General features: G+C 49.3%; 1 protein-coding gene across 1 annotated transcript in view; it reads left to right on the forward strand.

The window, feature by feature from the left end:
• Window positions 1–22193, forward strand: part of sspo (SCO-spondin) — a 517250-nt gene that overhangs the window by 205948 nt on the left and 289109 nt on the right. The window contains exons 48-52 of the mRNA XM_059646360.1: window positions 1203–1433; window positions 4041–4196; window positions 12056–12220; window positions 19915–20094; window positions 20663–20827. Of these exons, the coding sequence (XP_059502343.1) occupies window positions 1203–1433; window positions 4041–4196; window positions 12056–12220; window positions 19915–20094; window positions 20663–20827 (897 nt within the window). The remainder of the gene's footprint in view (window positions 1–1202; window positions 1434–4040; window positions 4197–12055; window positions 12221–19914; window positions 20095–20662; window positions 20828–22193) is intronic.

Genomic DNA, 22193 nt, shown 5'->3' on the forward strand with positions numbered 1-22193 from the left:
CGGGGGTAGGTGAGAGTGCCGGGTTATCAGGGGTAGGTGTAAGTCCCCGGTTTTCGGGAGTAGGTGTGAGTCCCCGGTTTTTGGGAGTAGGTGAGAGTGCTCGGTTATTGGGGGTAGGTGTGAGTGCCGGGTTATCAGGGGTAGGTGAGAGTGCCGGGTTATCGGGGGTAGGTGAGAGTGCCACGTTATCGGGGGTAGGTGAGAGTGCCACGTTATCGGGGGTAGGTGAGAGTGCCGGGTTATCGGGGGTAGGTGAGAGTGCCACGTTATCGGGGGTAGGTGAGAGTGCCGGGTTATCGGGGGTAGGTGTGAGTCCCCGGTTATCGGGGGTAGGTGTGAGTCCCCAGTTTTTGGGAGTAGGTGAGAGTCCCCGGTTTTCGGGAGTAGGTGAGAGTGCCCGGTTATCGGGGGTAGGTTAGAGTGCCCGGTTTTCGGGAGTAGGTGAGAGTGCCGGGTTATCGGGGGTAGGTGAGAGTGCCACGTTATCGGGAGTAGGTGAGAGTCCCCGGTTTTCGGGAGTAGGTGAGAGTCCCCGGTTATCGGGGGTAGGTGACAGTGCCCGGTTTTCGGGAGTAGGTGAGAGTGCCGGGTTATCGGGGGTAGGTGAGAGTGCCGGGTTATCGGGAGTAGGTGAGAGTGCCGGGTTATCGGGAGTAGGTGAGAGTGCCACGTTATCGGGAGTAGGTGAGAGTGCCGGGTTATGGAGGGTAGGTGAGAGTCCCCGGTTATCGGGAGTAGGTGAGAGTCCCCGGTTATCGGGGGTAGGTGAGAATGCCGGGTTATCGGGGGTAGGTGAGAGTGCGTGGTTTTCGGGAGTAGGTGAGAGTGCGTGGTTTTCAGGGGAAGGCGAGTTGCCCAGTTATTTAGTTTGGCAAGAAAATGGAAGTGCGGTCATAATCAGACCAGCCATGAACATATTGAGTTGCAGAACAGGTTTGATGGGCCAAATGGCCTACACCAGCTGCTGTCTTCTCTCTACCTCTCTCTCACTGTCTGTTTTTCTCCCTCTTGCTCTCTTTGTTGCTTTCACCTTCCCCTTTTCTCACTTCTCTTTCTCTTTTTCTCTCTCTCCATCCTTCGTCATCTTCCATTACTCTCTCTATTTCTTCACATCTCCCTCCCCCTCTCTCTCTTCCAGTTTCTGTAGACTTTTCTCTGACTTTGGGCCTTTGTTTAATGAGATGTTTGATGTTAATATGTAGATCGGGAACCTGGACTGAGGACTGTATCAGAAAGACCCACTCCTTCCTCAGGAAGATCCTCCACCATCTCTCAAACAGCAGATTGGCAAATCTCCGTGGGAACCAGTGTCCATCCCAGTCTTTGTGATCCTGGAGAATTCCAATGTTGGACAGGCGAATGTGTCAATGCGAAGACAGCTCTGTGCAATGGTCACCCTGATTGCAATGACTTCTCTGATGAACAGGGATGTGGTGAGTGACCCCTCGGTGACCAACCCAACCCCCTACCACCTCCCCCTCCTGACACAGCCTCTCTCTTTCCCTCCCTCCATCTCTCTCTAATGCTCTCACTTTCTTCCTCCCTCTCTCACTCTGTACCTGATTCTCACTGTCATTGAATCCTAATCTGCTCCAACGCGACCGAGTTTTATCGACTAAACTTGTTCATGGGACGTTATGAAAAGATACTGGAAATCTAAATGCACACCCCACAGAGTGTGCAGAGGGACAGAGATGGGGTCAGTGATGGGGTAACCGCTGGCTGTCGGATATACTGTGGGGAAATGTGAGGCTATGCGCTTTGTCAGGAAGAATAGAGGAGCTGAATATTGTTAAAATGGAGAAAGACTGCAGAACGTTTTGAGGGGGATTTGGGAGTCCATGTGCATGAATGACAAATCCAGGTTCAGTGGGACATAGGTAAGAAAAATGGAATGTGAGGCTTCTTTCCAAAGGGAATGGAGTCGAGACATAGGAAAGCTTTGATAAGATTAAGTACTTTCCGGAAGTGAGACTAGTCAGAGCACAGCTGGAATACTGTGAACAGTTCTGGATCCCTGAGCTAAGGTAAGAGACACTCGCATTGGAGGTAGCCCAGAGAAGGCTCACCACTCTGGTGCCAGCGATGGAGGGGCTGTCTGAGGAGAGGAGGTTGAATAAACTGGCCCAGTACTCTTTGGAATGTAGAAAAATGGGAAGTGACCTTATTGAAAGCTGCAAAATTCTTAGGGGACTTGGCGTTGGAGATTGTGGGAGACTCTCGGGCCAGAAGGCATAATCTCAAAGTAAGGGGTCACACTTTTAATACAGAGAGGTGCAATTCCTTCACTGCCTTAAGACACCTTTCAATGTATAAATAGCAATGCAAGTTATCTGTTCATTTTATTTTCTTACAGGTGAGCGTTTGGGCTTCTGGCTTCTAGCAGTTGTTTTGTAAGCAGTAGGAAGCTGACGTTGCCACCTACCTGTTTAATTTGTAGATCTCTAGTCACATACATTGCTGCAGTCAGTTTTCTGAATGTTTTAAAGCCATGGGTTTTCTGATCTTCAGAGAGGACTCAGCACCTGCCATTGAGACAGTCACCCAGCTGCCACCAATACCCCTCCCCTGCCTTTGCCAGTGTAATGTAGGCATTTGCCTTCAGCAGATTGATATAAATCCTGACAATATGAGGATGGTGGTAGCTGCCAGTCGTTCTCCCTGTCCCTGATGTGCACCCCGTGTCCAGTCCTGGCCCCACTGTCTCTTTGCCAGGTCATTGTAGAACCACACAAGTCTGCACTGACAGAATCTGCTGTGAAACCACAACAGTCCCACTTGCCTGCACAACCCCATAACCTGAAAACTTATGACACTTCAAGTGCTCATCTGATTATTTTTTAAAGGTTGTGAGTAAAATAACTCCACAGAAGCTGATATCCCAGCACCAAGTCACCCTTTACTTACACAGGGAGAGTCTTTAGAACTGATCCAGCTTCCTCAGAGGCAGCTCTCAGAGTGAACAGAGGCTCTGAAGAAGGGTCCCGACCTGAAACATCAGGCTTCCTGCTCCCCTGATGCTGCCTGGCCTGCTGTGTTCCTCCAGCTCCACCCTGAGTTGTCTCTGACTCCAGCATCGGCAGTTCGTACGACCACAAGTCCACATTTACTTACACAGGGAGAGTCCTAACCCTGGCCCAGTTCCCTCTGAACCAACTCTCAGGGAGAACAGATCCTGTGACATTCCTGTTTAAATCTGTCAGCCAGGGCTCCTTGACTGGACCAGATTTACAGCCCCAGTCGGGGAACTCAAATTCTATGAGATCCACCTGGTTGACCTCATTACACTCACTAGACTGAGCTTTCCTGCCTCAGTCCCCTCCCAGACAGTACATTTCAGACCCCCACCCTCTGGGTACAAAACCTTTTCCTGAAGACCCCTCTAAATCCCCCGCCTTTCACTTTAAAATGATGCCCACTTGTTATTGATGCTTCAGCTAAGGGGAATAACTACTTGCCACCCGCACTGCGTGTCCCTCATTACCTTACACACCACTGTCAGGTCCCTCCCCACTCAACATTCTCTGCTCTGAAGAAAACAGCCCGAGCTTACCCAGCCTCCATTCATCGCTGGTTTGCTCCACCCGAGGCAGCATCTTGGTGAATCTCCTCTGCACCCCCTCCAGTACAATCACATCCCCCCGCCCACTCTAGTGTGGGGACCAGGAGTGCACGCAGTATGCCAGCTGTGGCATGGACCAAAGTCCTGGATAGCTCCAACATTACCTCCCTGATCTTATAATCTACCCCTCAACCGATAAAGACACATGTCCCCTATACCTTCTGAACTATCCAATTAACCTGTCCTGCTGCCTTCAGGAATCTGTGGACAAGCACCCCAAGATCCTTCTGTTCCCCTGAGCTTCTTTGTGTCAGATGCTCTGTCTCTTTCTCTGTACCTATCACTCTCTCTCTCTCTCTCTCTCTCTGAATCATGTTCTGTGCACCTGATGATCTCTGACTCTGTCGGACTCTCTAATTTGTCTCTCATTGTATTTGATGTTTGCGGTGTTTATAAATTAATGGTTCTTGTATTTCAGGAACAGGATGGACTGTCACCCCAGCAGGAGTCCCTGATTGGAGTCGGCCAAGCTCCCAAACAGAACATACACCAGCAGGAGAACCAACCACTTCTGGAAAGCTCCCTGTGCCAGCGCCCAGCCCAGAGACAGGATCAACCACTCTCAGCCCAGGAAGTAAGAACTCAGACTGTCATCCACTGTCTCCTCTCTCAACCGGCCCCCCTTGGTCTCCTCTCTCAACCCGCCCCCCTTGGTCTCCTCTCTCAACCTGCCCCCCTTGGTCTCCTCTCTCAGCCAGTCCCCCCTTGGTCTCCTCTCTCAACCTGGCCCCCCTTGGTCTCCTCTCTCAACCTGGCCCCCTTGGTCTCCTCTCTCAGCCAGTCCCCCCTTGGTCTCCTCTCTCAACCTGGCCCCCTTGGTCTCCTCTCTCAACCTGGCCCCCCTTGGTCTCCTCTCTCAACCGGCCCCCCTTGGTCTCTTCTCTCAACCTGGCCCCCTTGGTCTCCTCTCTCAACCTGGCCCCCCTTGGTCTCCTCTCTCAACCTGGCCCCCCTTGGTCTCCTCTCTCAACCTGGCCCCCCTTGGTCTCCTGTCTCAACCGGCCCCCCTTGGTCTCCTCTCTCAACCTGCCCCCCTTGGTCTCCTCTCTCAACCTGGCCCCCCTTGGTCTCCTCTCTCAACCGGCCCCCCTTGGTCTCCACTCTCAACCGGCCCCCCTTGGTCTCCTCTCTCAACCTGCCCACCTTGGTCTCCTCTCTCAACCGGCCCCCCTCGGCCTCCTCTCTCAACCTGCCGCCCTTGGTCTCCTCTCTCAACCTGGCCCCCTTGGTGTCTCTCAACCTGTCTCTCCTTCTCCCTCTCATTTTCCCATCCTGCTCTGCGGTTTCATTCTGATGTTCAATCACATCTCTGTTGATGTGTGACCTAACTACAGTTCCTTGTGTTTGCTTGGTGTTGCTTCTTTACTGTGTACATGGAAATCTGTTGAAAATTAACAATGAGCCCACTGCCAGCTGCAGTTTGGGAACTGTCCAGTTTCATTCCTTATGGCAATTCATAATCTGAGCAGAGATAATGGGAACTGCAGATGCTGGAGAATCCAAGATAATAAAATGTGAGGCTGGATGAACACAGCAGGCCAAGCAGCATCTCAGGAGCACAAAAGCTGACGTTTCGGGCCTAGACCATTCATCAGAGAGGGGGATGGGGTGAGGGTTCTGGAATAAATAGGGAGAGAGGGAGAGGTGGACCGAAGATGGAGAGAAAGGAGGATAGGTGGAGAGAGTATAGGTGGGGAGGTAGGGAGGGGATAGGTCAGTCCAGGGAAGACGGACAGGTCAAGGAGGTGGGATGAGGTTAGTAGGTAGATGGGGGTGCGGCTTGGGGTGGGAGGAAGGGATGGGTGAGAGGAAGAACAGGTTAGGGAGGCAGAGACAGGTTGGACTGGTTTTGGGATGCAGTGGGTGGAGGGGAAGAGCTGGTCTGGTTGTGTGGTGCAGTGGGGGGAGGGGACGAACTGGGCTGGTTTTGGGATGCGGTGGGGGAAGGGGAGATTTTGAAACTGGTGAAGTCCACATTGATACCATTAGGCTGCAGGGTTCCCAGGCGGAATATGAGTTGCTGTTCCTGCAACCTTGGGGTGGCATCATTGTGGCACTGCAGGAGGCCCATGATGGACATGTCATCTAAAGAATGGGAGGGGGAGTGGAAATGGTTTGCGACTGGGAGGTGCAGTTGTTTGTTGCGAACTGAGCGGAGGTGTTCTGCAAAGCGGTCCCCAAGCCTCCGTTTGGTTTCCCCAATGTAGAGGAAGCCACACCGGGTACAGTGGATGCAGTATACCACATTGGCAGATGTGCAGGTGAACCTCTGCTTAATGTGGAATGTCATCTTGGGGCCTGGGATAGGGGTGAGGGAGGAGGTGTGGGGGCAAGTGTAGCATTTCCTGCAGTTGCAGGGGAAGGTGCCGGGTGTGGTGGGGTTGGACGGCAGTGTGGAGCGAACAAGGGAGTCACGGAGAGAGTGGTCTCTCCGGAAAGCAGACAGGGGTGGGGATGGAAAAATGTCTTGGGTGGTGGGGTCGGATTGTAGATGGCGGAAGTGTCGGAGGATGATGCGTTGTAATCTGAGCAGTTTGCTGGACCATTTCAAAGATCCAGTTAACATAAAAGCATCAGAAATAGGCCATTTGGCACTTCAAGCCTGCTCTCCTGATCTTCCAACTCAGTGCCCTGTTCCCACTTTCTCCCCAAATCATTTTATCCTTTAAACCCCAAGAACCCACACTCTTTTTTGAAAATATTCAATGCTTTGGGCTCAACTGTTTTCAGTGGCGGAGAATTCCACAGGTGTACCAGTTTCTGGGTGAAGATATTCCTCCTCAACTCCCCCTGAAATGGTTCACTCTGTATCCATAGATTGTGACCCCTGGTTCTGGGCTTCCTTGTCATTGGGAACATCCTTTCTGCACGTACCTGGTCGAGTATGAGACCATAAGACCATGAAACCCAGGAGCAGAATTAGGCCAGAGATAATGGGAAATGCAGATACTGGAGAATCCGAGATAACAAAGTGTGAAGGTGGATGAACACAGCAGGCCAAGCAGCATCTCAGGAGCACAAAAGCTGACATTTCGGGCCTAAACCCTTCATCAGAGATGGGGATTGGGAGAGGGTTCTGAAGTAAATAGGGAGAGATGGGGAGGTGGACCAAAGGTGGATAGAGGAGAAGATAGGTGGAGAGGAGACAGACAAGTTAAAGAGGTGGGGATGGAGTCAGTAGAGGTGAGTGTAGGTGGGGAGGTAGGGAGGGGATAGGTCAAGGGGGCGGGATGAGGTTAGTAGGTAGGAAATGGAGGTGCGGCTTGAGGTAGGAGGAAGGGATAGGTGAGAGGAAGAACAGGTTAGGGAGGCGGGGACGAGCTGGGCTGGTATTGGGATGCAGTGGGGGAAGGGGAGACTTTGAAGCTTGTGAAATCATTGGGCTGCAGGGTTCCCAAGCAGAATATGAGATGCCGTTCCTGCAACTTTTGAATGGCATTGTTGTGGCCCTGCAGGAGGCCCAGGATGGACATGTTGTCTGCGGAAAGGGGAAGGGGATTTGAAATGGTTCGTGACTGCGAGGTGCAGTTGTGCATTGCGAACTGAGCAAAGAGGTCCCCAAGCCTCTGCTTGGTCTCCCCGGTGTGGAGGAAGCCACAACAGGTACAGTGGATACAGTATACTACATTGGCGGATGTGCAGGTGAACATCTGCGTGATGTGGAAAGTCATCTTGGGGCTTGGGATGGGGGTGAGGGAGGTGGTGTGGGGACAAGTGTAGCACTTCCTGTGGCTGCAGGGGAAGGTGCCGAGTGTGTTGGGGTTGGAGGGCAGTGTGGAGCGGACAAGGGAGACACGGAGAGAGTGGTCCCTCCGGAAGGCCGACATGGGTGGGGATGGAAAAATGTCTTTGGTGGTGGGGTCGGATTGTAGATGGCAGAATTGTCGGAGGATGATGCGTTGCATCCGGAGGTTGGTGGGGTGGTATGTGAGGAGGAGGGGGATCCTCTTTTGTTGGCTATTGCGAGAGCAGGGTGTGAGGGATGAGTTGCGGGGAGTGTGGGAAACACGGTCGAGGGCGTTCTCGACCACTGCGGGGGGGGGTGTTGCGGTCCTTGAAAAATGAGGACATAGAACATAGAGCATAGAAAAGCACAGCACAGTCGTGGCCCTTCGGCCCACGATGATGTGCCGTGGAATAATCGTAACCCAAAATTAAAATAACCTAACCTACATTCCCCTCAATAACTCAATGTCACTAATGACTCTACTTCCACGACTACCACTGGCAAACTGCGCTCACAACTCTGTGGATGAAGAACCTCTCTCTGACGTCTCCTCTATATCTTCCTTCTAATACCTTAAAACTATGACCCCTCGTGGCAGTCAATACTGCCCTGGGGAAAAGTCTCTGGCTATCAACTCTATCCATGCCTCTCATTGCCTTGTACACCTCGATCAGGTCACCTCTCTTCCTCCTTCTCTCCAGTGAGAAAAGTCCGAGCTCAGTCAACCTCTCCTTGTAAGACAAACCCTCCAGTCCAGGCAGCATCCTGGTAAACCTCCTTTGTACCCTCTCCAAAGCCTCCACATCTTTCCTATAATAGGGCGACCAGAACTGGACACAATATTCCAAGTGTGGTCTCACCAAGGGTTTTGTAGAGCTGCAGCATAACCTCGCGGCTCTTAAACTCGACTCCCCTGTTAATGAAAGCCAAAACACCATATGCTTTCTTAACAACCTTATCCACCTGGGTGGCAACTTTGAGGGAGCTATGCACTTGAACACCAAGATCCCGCTGTTCCTCCACACTGCCGAGAATCCTGCCTTTAATCCTATATTCAGCATTTAAGTTCGACCTTCCAAAATGCATCACCTCGCATTTATCCAGGTTGAACTCCATCTGCCATTTCTCAGCCCAGCTCTGCATTCTGTCAATGTCTCGCTGAAGCCTGCAAGCCCTCGATAATATCAATGGCACTTCCAACCTTTGTGTCATCAGCAAACATACTAACCCACCTCTCAACCTCCTCATCCAAGTCATTTATAAAAACTACAAAGAGCAGAGGTCCAAGAACAGAGCCCTGTGGGACACCACTCAGCACTGACCTCCAGGCAGAATACTTACCATCTATAACCACTCTCTGCCTCCTGTCAGCCAACCAATTCTGAATCCAGACAGCCAAATTACCCTGTATCCCACCCCTCCTGACTTTATGAATGAGCCTGCCATGGGGAACCTTATCAAATGCCTTGCTGAAGTCCACGTACACCACATCCACTGCTCGACCCTCGTCAACCTGTCTCGTGACCTCCTCAAAGAACTGAGTTAGATTTGTAAGGCATGACCTGCCTCTCACAAAGCCGTGCTGACTCCCTTTAATCACGCTATGCTTTTTCAAATAGGCATAAATTCTATCCCTCAGAATTCTTTCCAAATTCGTCTGAGATGTACGGGAGTGAAATGCCTCATCCTGGCAGCAGATGTGGCAGAGCCGAAGGAATTGGGAATACGGGATGGAATTTTTGCAGGATGGTGGGTGGGAGGAGGTGTATTGTAGGTAGCTGTGCGAGTCGGTGGGATTGAAATAGCTACTGGTTTCTAGGTGGTTGCCTGAGTTGCTATTTGGCCCAACAGGTCTGCTCTGCCATTCGCTCATGGCTGACATGGCTCTTCACTCCAATCTCCTGCCTTCTCCCCATGACCCTGGATGCTCTTATAATCGAGAACCCAACTATCTCTGTCTTTGATGCACTCAATAGTTTGCCCTCTACTGCAGCAATGAGTTCCACATGTTAATTGGCGACGAAATTCCTCCTCATCTCAGCTCCAAAAGGCCACTCTCAGACTGTGCTCTTGGGTCCTCATCTCTCCTACTGTGTGGAAACATCTTCTCCACATCCACTGTATCCAGGCCTCCCAGTATTCTGGAAGCTTCAATCAGATCTCCCCCCACCACCCACCCCACATCCTTCTGTACTCCAGTGAATATAAACCTCACCAACTGAGCCCCACTCATACGTCAGTCCTGCTTTTCCAGGAATCAGTCGGATATTTATTGCCCATCCCTAGTTGCCCTTGAGAAGGTGGTGGTGAGCTGCCTTCTTGACCCTCTGTTATCCTCTTGCTATGGGTTGACCCACAATACCATTAGGGAGGGAATTCCAGGATTTTGACCCAGTGACAGTGAAGGAACGGCGATATATTTCCAAGTCAGGATGGTGAGTGGCTTGGAGGGGAACTTTAGAAGTGATGGTGTTCCCATGTATCTGCTGCCCTTGTCCTTCTAGATGGAAGTGGTCCTGGGTTTGTAAGGTGCTGTGAGAGGATCTCTGGTGAATTTCTGCAGTGCATCTTGTAGGTTGTACACACTGCTGCTACTGAGTGTCGGTGGTGGAGGGAGTGGGATGTTTGTGGATGTGGAGTCAATCAAGCAGCTGCTTTGTCCTGGATGGTATTGAGCTTCTTGAGTGTTGTTGGGGCTGCACTCATCCAGGCAAGTGGGGAGTATTCCATCACACTCCTGTCTTGTGCCTTGGAGATGGTGGGACAGGCTTTGGGGAGTCAGGAGGTGAGTTAGTTGCTGCAGGATTCCCAGCTTCTGACCTGCTCTTGTAGCCAGTGTTTATGTGGTGAGTCCAGTTGAGTTTTTGGTCAATAATAACCCCCAGGATGTAGGTTGTGGGGGATTCAGTGATTGTAACACCATTGAATGTCAAGAGGTGATGGTTAGGTTCTCTCTTATTGGTGATGGTTATAGCCTGGCATTTGTGTGGCGCGAATGTCACTTCCCACTTGTCAGCCTAAGCCTGGAACTTGCCCAGTTCTTGTTGCATGTGAACATGGACTGCTTCAGTGTCTGAGGAGTCACAAATGTTGCTGAACGTTGTGTAACCATTGGCGAGCATCTCCACTTCTGACCTTATGATGGAGGGAGGGTCATTGATGAAGCAGCTGAAGATGGTTGGGCTGAGGACACTCCCCTGAGGAACTCCTGCAGAGATGTCCTGGAGCTGAGATGATTGACTCCAACAAAAACGACCATCTTCCTGTGTTTCAAGTAAGACTAACCGCCAGAGAGATTTTTCCAGATACCCTCTGATTCCAGACTTGCTGGAGCTCCTTGATGCCACACTCCGTCTAATGCAACCTTAATGTCAAGGGCTGTCACTCTCATCTCACGCCTGGAATTCAGCTCTTTTGTCCATGTTTGAGCCAAGGCTGTAATGAGGCCAGGAGCTGGGTGGCCCTGGCGGAATGCAACTGGGTGTCACTGAGCAGGTGCTGCTTGATAGCACTGTCAATGATAACTTCCATCACTTTACTGATGATCGAGATGAGACTGTTGGGGCAGTAATTGATTGGGTTGGATTGGCCTGCTTTTATGTACATTCATGCCAGAGCGATTTTCCACATTGTCAGGGAGATGGCAGAGTTAGCTTGGGGAGTGGCAAATTTTCATAGAATCCCAGCAGTGTGGAAACAAGCCATTCAGCCCAACACGTCTACACCATCCCTCTGAACAACATCCCACCCAGAACCATTCCCCTAATTTCCCATGTCTAACCCACCTAAACTAAACATCTCTGAACACTACGGGCAATTTAGCATGCCCGATCCACCTAATCTGCACATCTTTGGACTGTGGGAGGAAACTGGAGCACCCGGAGGAAACCCACGCAGACATGGGGAGAATGTGCAAACTCCACACAGACAGCCACTGAGGGTGGAATAGAACCCGGGTCCCTGGCGCTGTGAGGCTGCAGTGCTAACCACTGAGCCACTGTGCCGCCCCTGGTCATCAGGACTATTTCAGAATGTTGTTAGAACCCGTAGCCTTTGCAGTATCCAGTGTCTCCACATGTTCTTGCTATCACGTGGAGGGAATAGAATTGGCTGAAGATGGGTATCTGTGACGTTGGGGACCATGGGAAGAGGGGCCCGGGGGCAGTGTGAGATCACACGAGGCATGGGCACTTTGTACATCAGGTGTAGAGGTGAAGAGTGGTCAGGTGCTAGGCGAAGAAAGGTAAGTTATGTGAGCGTGGGAAGGTGAGAACTACAAGGGAATAACAGGATGGTTGAACAAACTGGGAAAAATGACTGAAGGTGAGTGACATGGTCAGGTTGAAGATAGGAGCTGCTAGATGAGGAGCATTCCCTCTCTCTGTCTCTCTCCCTCTCCCTCTCTCTGTCTCTAACCCTGACATGCTCTCTCTGTCTCTCTCGACTCTCTTGTCTCTGATACAATCTCTCTCCCTCTCTCTGATTTAACTCTCTGCCTTTCTGGTTGCTCTCTATGATCTTTCCCTGACACACTCTCTCTTTCTTTCTAACTGGCTAATCTCTCTCCCTGTGTCTGATCTCTCTGACACTCTGTCTCTCAATCTTTGATTCTTCTACTCTCTCTCTCTCTCTCTCTCTCTCTCTTTCTCTCTGTTTGCCGCTCCCTCTCGGTCACTGACACACTCAATCTCTCTTGTTGCCTCGAGGTCCTGCGGGCTATTCGACTACTTTCTGGGAGGGCTTGCCCCCAATTCTTCGAGTTCTTTGTCTTCACGATCAATTCAAGTGTGAGTCGTTGGATTGTGTAGATTCTGACTCAGTTTGTGATGGGATTGCAGACTGCCTGGATGGCTCAGATGAGAGACACTGTGGTGAGTAAATTATGAGATGGGTAGTTTTGCTGTCAGTGGATTGAGAGCTCAGATAAAACCATGGTCAGTGGTAAAAAAAAACTCCCAAATCATTCTGAATTTTACTTTTAAAATCCAACCAAAGCTTTAGTTCCCAACATTGGTGTGATAATTTATTCAAAATCACTATTCCTACTCCATTCTTCCTGATAGCTTTGTTGAACCTGATTAGATTGGCTCACATCAGACACATTCACATGACACTGTTATTTGCTTAAACTGTTCCACAGCCTTCACAAACACGAATATAAACTTCAAAACTCAAATTGAGATTGTTTCTCAAAGCCTCTCATCCACCTCCTGCAGCATCACCCCCAGAACCAAGTACTCAATAAGATTGAGGTGACCCTGTCCTCTCCTCTCCCAGGGCCACCACTAAAACTCCCTTTAATGTTCCCTGACTGTTTATTCTCTATTATTTGGATTGCATAGAATTTACCTCACTTAGTATTTATCTTGAGAAGGTGGTGGTGAGATGCTTTCTTGAACTGCTGCAGTCCCCCTGCTATGTGTTGACCTACAATGCCCTTAGGGAGGGAATTCCAGGATTTGAACTCAGTGACAGTGAAGGAATGGTGATACATTTCCAAGTCAGGATGGTGAGTGGCTTGGAGGAGAACTCGCAGGGGCTGGTTCCCATAGACCTGCTGCCCTTGTCCTTCTTAAGTTCTTTGAGGAGGTCACGAGACAGGTTGACGAGGGTCGAGCAGTGGATGTGGTGTACGTGGACTTCAGCAAGGCATTTGATAAGGTTCCCCACGGCAGGCTCATTCATAAAGTCAGGAGGTATGGGATACAGGGTGATTTGGCTGTCTGGATTCAGAATTGGTTGGCTGACAGGAGGCAGAGAGTGGTTGTAGATGGTAAGTATTCTGCCTGGAGGTCAGTGCTGATTGGTGTCCCGCAGGGCTCTGTTCTTGGGCCTCTGCTCTTTGTAGTTTTTATAAATGACTTGGATGAGGAGGTTGAGGGGTGGGTTAGTATGTTTGCTGATGACACAAAGGGTGGAGGTGCCATTGATAGTATCGAGGGCTATTGCAGGCTTCAGCAAGACATTGACAGTATGCAGAGCTGGGCTGAGAAATGGCAGATGGAGTTCAACCTGGATAAATGTGAGGTGATAAATTTTGGAAGGTCGAACTTAAATGCTGAATATAGGATTAAAGGCAGGATTCTCGGCAGTGTGGAGCAACAGCGGGATCTTGGTGTTCAAGTGCATAGCTCCCTCATAGTTGCCACCTAGGTGGATAAGGTTGCTAAGAAAACAGATGGTGTTTTGGCTTTCATTAACAGGGGAGTCGAGTTTAAGAGCCGCGAGGTTATGCTGCAGCTCTACAAAACCCTGGTGAGACCAAAACCCTGGAATATTGTGTCCAGTTCTGGTCGCCCTATTATAGGAAAGATGTGGAGGCTTTGGAGAGGGTACAAAGGAGGTTTACCAGGATGCTGCCTAGACTGGAGGGCTTGTTTTACGAGGAGAGGTTGACTGAGCCCGGACTTTTCTCACTGGAGAGAAGGAGGAAGAGAGGTGACCTGATCGAGGTGTACAAGGTAATGAGAGGCATGGAAAGAGTCAATAGCCAGAGACTTTTCCCCAGGGCAAGATTGACTGCCACAAGGGGTCATAGTTTTAAGGTGTTAGGAGGAAGATATAGAGGAGATGTCAGAGGGAGGTTCTTCACCCAGAGAGTTGTGAGCGCATGGAATAGTTTACCAGTGGAAGTCGTGGAAGCGGAGTCATTAGTGACATTTAAGCGACTGCTGGACATGCACATGGACAGCAGTGAATTGAGGGGAATGTAGGTTAGGTTATTTTATTTTTGGATGAGGATTATTCCATGGCACCACATCGTGGGCCGAAGGGCCTGTACTATGCTGTACTTTTCTATGTTCTATGTTCTAGATGGAAATGTCAGGGGATTGAAAGATGCTATCTGAGGATCTGCTGTTTATGTCCTCCTGTCATCAAAACCAGAATCCTCCACTCCCTGTGATAATGGGAACTGCAGACGCTGGAGAATCCTAGACAAGAAGGTGTGAAGCTGGATGAACACAGCAGGCCAAGCAGCATCTCAGGAGCACAAAAGCTGATGTTTCGGGCCTAGACGCTTCATCAAAGAGGGGGATGGGGAGAGGGTCGTCAGCTTTTGTGCTCCTGAGATGCTGCTTGGCCTGCTGTGTCATCCAGCTTCACACTTTGTTATCTTGGAATTCTCCAGCATTTGCAGTTCCCATTATCTCTGATACAATTTTAACCTCACTGCGAAGTCTCTTCCAGGGATGCCTAACCTGAAGAAGTTACCCTCCTCCCTATGGACCAACCTCAGGGAATGTCTCTCCCACTGCAACTCTCTTGTAACTCCATCTTCGGTCCGCGTCCCCCTCTCTCCCTATTTATTCCAGAACCCTCTCCCCATCCCCCTCACTGATGAAGGGCCTAGGCCCGAAACGTCAGCTTTTGTGCTCCTAAGATGCTGCTTGGCCTGCTGTGTTCATCCAGCCCGACACTTTGTTATCATGGATCCTCCATTCCCTTCTCCCTCATCGGCTTATTGCATTCCTCTCAAATATATTGGTCCTGTTCACTGTTGTGGGCTTTTGTGTTTCTCAATGTAACACAAAGGAAATGCGTACATTCGTTTGACTTGAGGATACCTCATAGGTTTAGTTACAGCTAGAGTAGGTCACACAGTGAGCAATAATATCCTCCTCTGGGGACAGGAGAGTCTTCATAACCCCAACCTTTGAACCATCTACACACTGAGTTTTTCAAACAACACTGCTCCTGAAGTGATAGCACAAATTATCTTTCATATCTGAAGTGAAATCTCGTAGACTGAAGGCGAAAACACTGAAATATTGGGTAACATCAGAGTTAGTGATACGGACATAGAGATTGTAAAATTTATACATTCGGAAGGTTAAGAACTCATGCTGTTTTAGCTGTTTAGAAACTGTCTTATCTATCTATTAATCAATCTTATAGATCTTGTTATAGTGTAATCTTCTAGAAATTTAGATTTTGCTCTTGGCTATTTGGTGTCAGTTCTCTGTGCTGCTGTCTGGGGCTTTAATGTCATGTTCTCTTGTATGGTTGAAGTGCATTCCTTCCCGACCGGCCTTGTCAGTATAAGAAGCGCAGTAAAGGCAGAGACAGGATTGCATGATAAATCAATGATGGCTTTGGTGCAATGTTTAGGCATGACCTTGGTTCAGGAGATCAACATGTGGATAGATTGGATGGAAATGAGGAATTCACTTATAGAGGCTCCCCTCCCCCACCCCCAGCCACCAATAGAAAATGTAACTATGATGTAGGAAAAGATCACAAGAAGAAATATTAGGTGCTGCGATACAGGGGCAGCAATAATCATGAGTGCTTTTAATCCACATATAAATAGAAAAATCAGATTAACAATAAGGTTTCAATGAGGAATTCAGAGAATGCTGTCCAAAAATTTTCTGAGAGTAGCACATTTTGGAGTTGACCAGAGAGCAGATCATTTAGCCTTGCTATTCTCTAACATGACAGGATTAATTAATGACCTCAGAGTAAAGGTACCTCCAAGTAGCAGCAACTACATGATTACATTTTAGATCCAGTATGAAAAAGAGAAGATTCCGTCTCAGATCAGTAATTTAAAGAATCATAACTAAATGAGCTGGAAGCTGAGAGCATTGAGGTGAACGAGCATGTAGGCTAAGGGATAGCAAGAACTGCAGATGCTGGAGTCAGAGATAACGAGGTGTAGAGCTTGAGGAACACAGCAGACCAAGCAGCATCTGAGGAGCAAGAAAGCTGACCCTTCTTTAGAAATGGGGAAGGGGAAGGGAAATCAGAAATAAATAAAGAGAGGAGGGATGTGGCTGGGAAACGTAGGTGGGACGGTAATAGGTGAGTGCAGGTAGGCAGTGGTGGGGATTGGACATTGATGTGGGAGAGAAGATGGACAGGTTTTGTCAGGTCAAGGAGGCGGTGCTGAGAGGGAGGGTTGGACGTGGGATGAGGCCGGGGTGGGGAGATTTTAAAACTGGTGAAGTCTATGTTTAGGCCATCAGGTTATCGCCTCCCGAGGTAGAATGTGAGGTGCTGCTCCTCCAGTTTGTGGGTGGTGTCATTGTGACACTGGAAGAGACCCAGGATCGACATGTCACTCAGGGAGTGGGAGGGGAAATTAAAATGGTTTGCGTCTGAAAGGTGTTGTCGTTTGTCGTGTACAGAGTGCCGATGATCTACAAAATGCTCTCGGAGTCTCCGCTTGGTCTCACCGGCGTAGGGGACACCAAATCGGGACCAGTGGGTGCTGTAGACCAAGTTGACGGATGTGAAGGTGAACCCCTGTCTAAGGTGGAAGGTTTGTTTTGTGCCTTGAATGGAGGTGAGCAGGAGGTGTAGGGGCAGGAGCAGCACTTGCTGCGGTTACAGGAAAAGATGCTGGAGGTGCTGTGTTAGTGTGGAGTGTGGAGCGGACGAGGGAGTCGTGATGAGAGCAGTGCCTACGAAAGGCGGATAGGGGCAGGGAGGGAAATATCTCTTTGGTTGTGTGGTCGGATTGTAGGTAGCAGAAGTGGTGGAGAATGCGAGGGTTAGTGGGGTGATATTTGAGGACAAGGGGGATTCTGTCTTTGTTTTTATTGGGCTGAGCGGGTGTGAAGGCAGAGATGCAGGAAATGCAAGAGATGAGGTTGACAGTCTATTCGATTACTGAGGAGGCAAGTTGCAGTCCTTGAAATAGGAGGACATCTGGGCTTTGTGGGAGTGGAGTGTCACATTTTGGGAGTGTACAGCGGAGGCAGAGGAATTGGGAGTAGGGGATCGCACTCTTGCACGAAGCGGGGTGAGAGGAGGTGTATTCTAGGTAGCTGTAGGAGTCAGTGGGTTTGAAATAGATATCAGTTTCGAGGTGGTCATCAGAGATAGAGACAGAGGTCCAGGAAGGAGAGAGAGATATCAGAGATTGTCCAGGTGAACTTGAGGTTGGGTTGGAAGGTGTTAGTGAAGTGCATAAACTATTCAAGCTCCTTGTGGGAGCAAGAGGCGGCGTCCATACAGTCATCAATGTGACGGAGGAAGAGGTGGGATTTGGGGCCAGTGTGTCTGCGAAGACGGAATATTCCACGTAACCTACAAAGAGGCAGGCATAGCTTGGGCCCATGTGGGTGCTCATGGCCACCCCCTTTGTCTGTAGCAAGTGGGAGGAATTGAAAGAGAAGTTGTTGGGGGTGAGGACGGGTTTGGTTAGGTGGATGAGGATGTCGGAGGGGGGCTGGTTGGGCCTGCGGGACAGGAAGAAACTGAGGGTTTTGAGGCCGTCTACATGAGGAATGCAAATATGCGGGGATTGGACATCTATAGTGAGGATGAGGTGTTTCGAAACCAGGGAATTAGAAGCCTTGAAGGAGATGGAGGGTGTGGGTGGTATCACGGACATAGGTAGGGAGTTCCTGGACCAAGGGGGAGAAAATGGAGTCCAGATAGGTGGAGATGAGTTCAGTGGGGGAGGAGCAGGTGGAGACAATGGGTCGACCAAGGCAGGCGGGTTTGTGGATTTTGGGAAGGAGATAGAAGTGGGCAGTGCGGGGTTGGGGAACAATGAGGTTGGAGGCTGTGGGTGGGAGGTCACCTGAGGGGATGAGGTTATGGGTGGTCTGGGAGATGATTAATGTAGTGGAGGAAGAGTTATTAAAATGGAATATTTCAGCACACACAGAATAAGTATATTCCTACTTTTAGAGAAAAATTCTAATGGTTCAACCCACCATCAAGAATTAATTAAAAGAGTCAGTGAAAGGATCCTACTTAAAGAAAAGCATATAACTATGCAAAGGTGAATGACCAGTCAGATGATTGGTCAAAATGGCAGGCAATGATTGTGAGATGAATCAGAAGGAGAGCATTAGAATCAGAGAGAAAGCTAGCTCGAAATTTAAAAGTGGAGAGCAAGAGCTTCTCTAGGTATTTCAAAAGGAAAAGTGGAAGGGAAAGTGAGTGTTGGTCTCTGACAGTGAGAATGAGGAGCATTGATAATAATGGAATGATGGATGAAGTGAACAAATATTTTGCTTCTGCTTTCACTATCAGGGATTTTGAAAATGTCCCAGTAATGGCTTCAGCGGGAGGAAGGGAGAGAGGAACTGGATGAAGTTATAATCATAAGGGAAGTGGTACTGAACAAACTGGTGGAGCAGAAAGCCGACAAGTTTCCAGGTCCGGATACAGTTTTTCCTAGAGATGAAAGTGGCTCATGAGGTGGTAAATACGCTAGCGTTAATTTTCCAAACTTCGGGACAGGTTTTATTAGACTGGAACATACCAAATGTAACCACTTTATTCAGGAGAGAGGAGGAAACAGGAAACTCTGGATGGGAGTTTGATATCTGCCTGGTCAAGCTGTGAGAAGAGATTATAACTGTGCATTTAGAATAAACAGAAGGTGAGCAGGAAGAATCTTTCAGTTTTAATCAGAGAGAGATCCTTTTGAACCAATTGGAGTTCTTTGAAGTGGATAAAGGGAGAATGTTGATATGTTTAGCTAGAGTTTTGCAGAAGACATTTGATAAAGTGCCACATCAAAGGTTTTTCCAGTTAATGTAAACTCACGATGTAAGAGGTAACGCTCTGGCTCAGATTGACTGACTAACAGGAAGTAAAGTGTGTATAAATGGAGTTTTGCCTGAGTGAGGATGTGAGCTTTGGGGTCTTGCATGGGTCAGTATGGGAGCCTCAACATTTACAATTGACATCCATGACTAGAGTCATAGAGTCATACAGCACAGAAAAAGACCCTTCAGCCTGACTTGTCCATGCTGACCAGCTATCCTCAACTAAACTAGTCCCAGTTGCCTGTGTTTGGCCCATATCCCTCTAAGCCTTTCCTATTGATCTACCTGTGCAAACATCTTTTAAATGTTGCAACTGCACCACTTCTTTCTTTGACAACTCATTCCACATACAAACCACTCTGTGTGAAAAAGTCCCTGTTAAATCATTCCCAACTCATCTTAAACCTATGATGTCTGGCTTAGGACCCACCTCCCCCATCCCGGGAATAGACCTTCATCTTTTCTACGCCCCTAGTGATTTTACAAACCTCAGTATGACTGGGATGGCGGCTAAATCTGCAGATGACACCAATGTTTTACCTTCTTCACACCTGTCACATGGTCATCATCGGCTGGACCTGCTTTTATAGCCTGTTCCTGGTTACCAGACAGCAATGAAGAGTAAACTGTACTGCTGTTGGTTTGGAGTCACCTGGAGGCAGAACAGGTAAGGACAGCAGATTTCCTTCCAGATGGATTTTATAACAAAACACAGTGAGCCTTCATTATTCCAGATCTTTATTCAATTTAAACAGCCCCATTTGCCCTGATGGGATCGAACTATTTCTGCAGAACGATAGGCTCACGATGACTAGTCCAGGGACATTACCACTGCCTCCCCTTGTACAATTATTCAAAACTTCTTAACTTTAATGTTTTATTCTCCTATAGTAAATTTCATTTGCCTTCATAGTCACTGTGTGGAACTGCACACTAACTCTGACTGACTCACAGGCCAGGACACATACGGGCCCCTCTGGATGTTATCGAATTTTATGGTGCATAATTGTGGGATCCCTGCACTCTCACTGTTGCTCCCTGCTGTTTTTCAGGCCCCACTCCTGCCTCTGTGACTCCAAGCCAAGTGACTCCTCAGCTGATTCCCTCAACCAATAGGAGCAGTCCCTGCTCAGTCAAGCAGTTCCCATGTGGCAGTGGGGAATGTGTGAGTCAGCTCCAACAATGCGACCTGGAGCAGGACTGTCAGGATGGCTCAGATGAGAAGGACTGTGGTAAGCGAGAGGGAGGCAGACGGACAGAGTAACATGGGGTAGGGGGTACAGAGGGTCTGGGTGAAGATAATGTGAGGTAGTGAGCTAGAGATATGGGGAGGGGGAGATGGGAGTGAAAGAGGGGGTGGGGTTGGGAGGGTAACATTATTGTGGGGGAGTGGCAAGAGGTAAGGGAAGGGGAGGGAAGGGGGAAGAACGAGGCTGGAGGAGGAAAGGTTAAGGTCCAAGGCCTGATGACCAAGGGCTATGTGAACAAGGAGCAGAAGTAGGCCATTCAGACCCTCAAGCCTGCTTCACCATTCAATAAAATGACACCTGATTGGACACAGCCTCAATGCCAGGTCCACTGTCAGATTCAAAATTTGGGATAGAGTTCCCAGGGTCAGAGGGTCAGAAGTTGAGATTGATGAGTTTGATGAAGCTGGTTAATGGTTTTGGGGTGATTTTCATATGTTGAAACAGAATAATAATGTGGGTTATTGAGTTGATTGGCCTGTTCCTGTGTTGCAGTCGCAGATTTGGCAGCTCCTAGGCTGAGCATTGAGCTGTACCCTTTCTGTTTTCACAGTGCACTGTGTGCTCTCGGAATGGACCAAGTGGAGCACATGCACGCAGAGCTGCAGTTTGGGAGTGAGGTTCCGACAGAGAGAGATCCTGCGGCCGACTCTGCCAGGGGGTCAGTGTGACGTTGCACTGTGGGATTCTCGAGCCTGCTTCATCCAGGCCTGCCCAGGTTAGTGACTCACTCAGCACAACCCACAAGATACGCAGGCAGAAATGCAAGCATGAGAAGGTAAACCTGGCCTTTCCAGCCAGCGTATTGTGTGAACAACAATCACAAAAAGTGCAGGTGAGGTGTGTGAGTTTCCAAGGATGAGGTGCTTTAGGAAAGAGGATAGATTAGAGAAACTGTTCTTTCCAGGAAGCAGTGGGGAGCCCTGAGACCATTCTGCTGGGGAATGGATGTGTAAAGGGATTGTGTGTCCATGGTAAAGAGGAAGTGGCTGGAACTGCAAACTGGAAATTCAGGAATTGACCTAAGTGTCAGAAAAATCACAGATGTAAGGGGAAGGGGACTGAACAAGGGGAGAATAATTGAGTTGAGATAGGAAGAGCTGAGTTCTGTGGGGCAGGAGCGTACAGATACAATGGGTCTGCCCAGGCAGTCCTGTTTGTGGATTTTGGGAAGGAGGTAGAAGCGAGCGGTGTAGGGCTGGGATGTTATGAGCTGAGAAACTGTGAGTGTGGAGACAGGGGATGTGGGAGATCCCAGATGAGAAGAGGCTGGTGACATCATGACACAAAGGCCCAAAGGTCAATGGAAGGATCATGCTCCTGGTGGAACTAGCAGGAAGTATCTGAGAGCTGGCACTCAGCCTCTGCAATATAGCAGTCAGTCTGCCAGACAGCATCAGTACCACCCTTAGTCATCACGCTACATTACAAAACCCGCTTTGGACCTGAGATTGTGGGGTGCAGTCAGTACAGATGGAGAGAGGTGGGAAGATTGAAGAGGTTCGGAGTGCTCTCCGTGAAAAGCAGAAGCTAAAAGGAGTTTTCAAAATCCTGAGGGGTCAGGACAGAGTGGATGGGGAGAAACTGTTCCCATTGGTAAATGGATCAGATTTGGCAGGACACAAGAATTAAGGTAATTGGAAAAACTATTAATGAAGAGGAGTAATGTTTTCAATGAGCAAATGGTTAGGGTCTGGAATGTACTGTTTGAGGGTGTGGGGGAGGGAGGGTCACTCGAGGGGTTAGGGTCTGGAATGTACTGTCTGAAAGTGTGGGGGAGGCAGGTTCACTCGAGGGGTTGGGGTCTGGAATGTACTGTCTGAGAGTGTGGGGGGAAGGCAGGTTCACTCGAGGGGTTGGGGTCTGGAATGTACTGTCTGAGAGTGTGGGGGGAAGGCAGGTTCACTCGAGGGGTTGGGGTCTGGAATGTACAGTCTGAGAGTGGGGGGCACAGGTTCACTCAGGGGTTGGGGTCTGGAATGTACTGTCTGAGAGTGTGGGGGGGGCAGGGTCCCTCGAGGGGTTGGGGTCTGTAATGTACTGTCTGAGAGTGTGGGGGGTGCAGGGTCCCTCGAGGGGTTGGG

This window comes from Stegostoma tigrinum, chromosome 5, assembly GCF_030684315.1.
Source record: "Stegostoma tigrinum isolate sSteTig4 chromosome 5, sSteTig4.hap1, whole genome shotgun sequence".
NCBI classification, from domain to species: Eukaryota; Metazoa; Chordata; class Chondrichthyes; order Orectolobiformes; family Stegostomatidae; genus Stegostoma; species Stegostoma tigrinum.